The 3,685-nt window shown below is 28.6% G+C and overlaps 1 protein-coding gene across 1 annotated transcript; it reads right to left on the bottom strand.

The window, feature by feature from the left end:
• Window positions 1-762: 762 nt before the first annotated feature.
• On the bottom strand, window positions 763-1,857 carry LOC103309435. The gene is made up of 3 exons (XM_029490716.1): window positions 1,822-1,857; window positions 1,076-1,726; window positions 763-1,011 (listed from the first exon to the last, which is right to left on the bottom strand). The coding sequence occupies exons 1-2, from the start codon at window positions 1,836-1,838 to the stop codon at window positions 1,372-1,374; spliced, it is 372 nt and encodes a 123-aa protein (XP_029346576.1). The 5' UTR covers window positions 1,839-1,857; the 3' UTR covers window positions 763-1,011; window positions 1,076-1,371.
• Between the last annotated feature and the right edge of the window lie 1,828 nt (window positions 1,858-3,685).

Genomic DNA, 3,685 nt, shown 5'->3' with positions numbered 1-3,685 from the left:
TTTCTGTCTTTAATACAATACATATCTAAAACGTCTTCATTATTCAATGAGTTAACAATATCTCTCTCAATATTCAGAACTGCCAAATCAGAGAAACGGTCTTGAAGCATACTGGTTCGTAACCAATTTTTGATACGCCTCATGGAAGAAAACGATCGTTCGCAAGTGGCTGAGCTTATTGGAATACTTATTGCTACTTGCAGTAACTTATAAAAGATTGGGATAAACATGTTTTTCGATCACTTTTCTAATGTCATTAATATCAAAATCCGGTTTTATGGTAATCATGCAATTTCTTGCTACATTCATTTCTGATTTTAAAGCATGAATATCTATCATTAAAACATCCTAAAACAATTAAAATCACAATAAAATTATTTAGAAAAAAATATTATCAAAAAATGTAATATTAACCTTGTAATGATTTATAAAATATGAACTTTCAACAAAATCCATTTTAATAAAACTTTCAACAGAGCTTGCCATAAGTAAACTCTCTTTGGAGAATCTATACTTGAGATGTCTTACAATAGAATCAATAATAGGCATGTAGGCTACTCTTTGCCAGTATATTTCAACCGTAGTGTTTGAATCTACTACTTCATTTTCTGCTCCAGTAGTTACAAACACCACATAATCATGAAGATTTTGAGTTTCTCTTCTTTGACGTTTGGATCCTTTTATTACAAATTTAAACAGAAATATAAATTGAATTACTTTTAAAATAAACATTATTTAATATACAAATATAATTACCCATAGTTGGAATTTGTAAGTTAATATTATTTTCATCAGCAAAATTAACTATTTTTTTCCAAACATTATGGAATTCCTCATCTGTTCTTGATGTTTCAAATGTTTTTATAACGGACTCAATAATATTTTTAGATTTACCAAGTGTTGCTGTTTTACTTTGTAAACTATTACTTAATATGTTCATTATACTCAATACATCTTTAAGAATAATAAGAAAAATAATGAATTCACATTTCTGTATAGAACTTAATATGCCTAAAAAATTTAAATTATTTTATAATTATTAAATTGAACAGTTATTATGTTATTAGTTTATTACCAATAGCTTGAGCAATATCTTTATCGGATTGTTCATCAATTTCATTTTCAAGGTATTTAACAATTGCATTAAAATTATTTAACATAGCCTCGCAATTTTTGTACCTGCAAACCCATCTAGTATCGCATACTCTTAACATATTGCCTTTTTTTAAACCTAATTTAGATTGAATGTCACATAACTTTGAATTATTTAAAGGTCTTGAAAAATGGACGTATACAGCTTCAAGTACGTTAAATATTGTACGAGCTCCCTAAGAAACAATGACAATCTATGTAGTTTAAAATTAATAATATTTATAAATTTAAGTATCGTAGGCTTACCTTAATATTTTTACACGTATCAACAACAATTAAGTTTAGTCGGTGTGCCATGCAGTGGGTGTAAATAGCACATGGATAAAAGTCTTTAATTTTTGATTGGACTCCATTAAGATGCCCTGACATGACACTTGCACCATCATATGACTGTGCAATAATCTTAACAGCATTCATATCAACTTTATGCTTTTCAAAAAAATAAAATATGGCAGAAACTATGTGACTAGCGTCTTGCCCAGTTGATACATTTACAAATCCCAAAAAGCGTTCAAAAACTTGAAATTTAACTGAATATCTCACACAAATTGAAAGCTGCTCTTCTTTAAAACATCTATGTTTAAAAAAAATATGAACATTGATAAATTATATAAAGTTTTCAAGAAGTACCTGTTACATAGAGTTGTTAGTAGGTAATTATTAGCATACCTTGCTTCATCACACATTATTGCAAAAAAACCCGTTTCCGTTTAAATATTTCTTTGTTTACTAAGTTTGCACAGATTTCAATTATATCTTCTTGAATTTGCCAACTAGTTAAGTTTATTTTTCTCTCATGTATTTCGTTGAAACTTGGAAGGTGTTTGGCAAATAGTTCACACATTTCTTTAAAATTTCCTAAAGAAGTACCTAGGTTACATAAATAAATTGAGATATTATAAAATTTTTATTTTAACTAAGTAATATTTTCAAGTAATTTAATTTAAAAGTGAGAAGTATTCAAATGTATAACCTTTATTTGTTGATTTAAATGATTCTTCGTGACCTCTAAATGCAATTCCTTGTTTGCTCAGGTATAAAACTATATCTATTAACTGAGATACATATTTTCTATTTTTTTCTATTAAAACTTTATTGGCTGTACACATTTTTGATAAAACAGACCCTGACTTTTTACTGAATACATATTCAGACAATCTTATAGTACTTTGTACATGTATTTAGTACCAGCATGAGACGCTAATTTTGAAGATATCTGTAAATTGTTTTAATTAAAAAAATAAAATTATTGTAATAGATGTCACATATGACATATCTAATTACTGAGTAATAGGTATAAGATTATGAATTAGAAGAATTTGCTTTTTTCCAATTATTAAACCCAGTTTTGATAAATGTATCTTCAGTATAACCAAAATTGTTTGCAAACATGCGGCAAGCATAACAAAATACAGCATTTTTCTTGATACTATACTCTAACCACTCAAAATTAGCATAATAAGAAGATGAAAATGCGCGATTTTGTGAACCAAATTTTGATTTCGGATATTCCTAAGCAAAGCAAAAGCCATAATACACGTTATTAAAATTCAATATACTTATGAAAAATTCAAATATGATAATTAGTCATTAGTCATTACTCATTGCAGCACTGTTATAATTTTTAAATTAATAGTTATAAGCAATTGTACCTAATGTTTGTACTAACTACTAAGTACCAAATGTAATTTAATATTTACCTTTTGTATTGGTCTATTTGGTCCAGATACTAAATCACCTAGATCATCATTAAATGTGTCTCCGGAATAAGCCACATTGTTGTGAATATCAGCACTAGAATTATCTGCAGTCTCCGAAATTAAAATAATGTCGTTAAAAGCACTTGATGTTGTAGGATTATCAATATTTTGATCATTTTCTGGTGTACTTGTCGCCGTTGTCGGAGTGTTAGATTTAGACTTATTGAATTTGAAAATGTTGTAACGGATAGTATCCGTTCCTTTTAAATAATACCAGTATAAGGATTATAATATTACAATAGCGTAGGTAATCAAGATAAGAGTATATAAACTACAAATATCATAATAACATAGGTAGTAAGGAGTGGCGATAAAAAGCGTAAGTAGTAAATACCCATACAATATTTTATATATAATAACTAAACTATAAAAATATGAATCACTGAACAGTAAGATTAATCGGGAATAATATTATAATACAATTATATTATATTATAACATAACATTAAAATAACCACAATGACAGGAAATGGGGGTTTACTCTTCACAAAGTAGATATATGTGAATATATTCAAAAACCAGAAACAGGATGGGAATGCAACAGATAATAATAGACGGTTCGTGGAATCGTCATTTTGATTAGGTTCACACGTGTACATGGGACATCGATAACCGCAACGACGCATTATGGATAAGACAATGGACCGGGGGGTAGGTAGGAGAGCCTGGGCCCTTATAAAAGCAGACCGGAGACGGCCTGTATGCAGACGTGTTTTCTCCCACTGCACTACGAGCACCTTCACGACACTTTGTGTAATAATTTAATTATTTGG

Source organism: Acyrthosiphon pisum, chromosome A2 (assembly GCF_005508785.2).
Source record: "Acyrthosiphon pisum isolate AL4f chromosome A2, pea_aphid_22Mar2018_4r6ur, whole genome shotgun sequence".
In the NCBI taxonomy this organism is placed as follows: Eukaryota; Metazoa; Arthropoda; class Insecta; order Hemiptera; family Aphididae; genus Acyrthosiphon; species Acyrthosiphon pisum.
The sequence above is the reverse complement of the archived record's forward strand: the minus strand, read 5'-3'. Positions and strand labels throughout refer to the sequence as shown.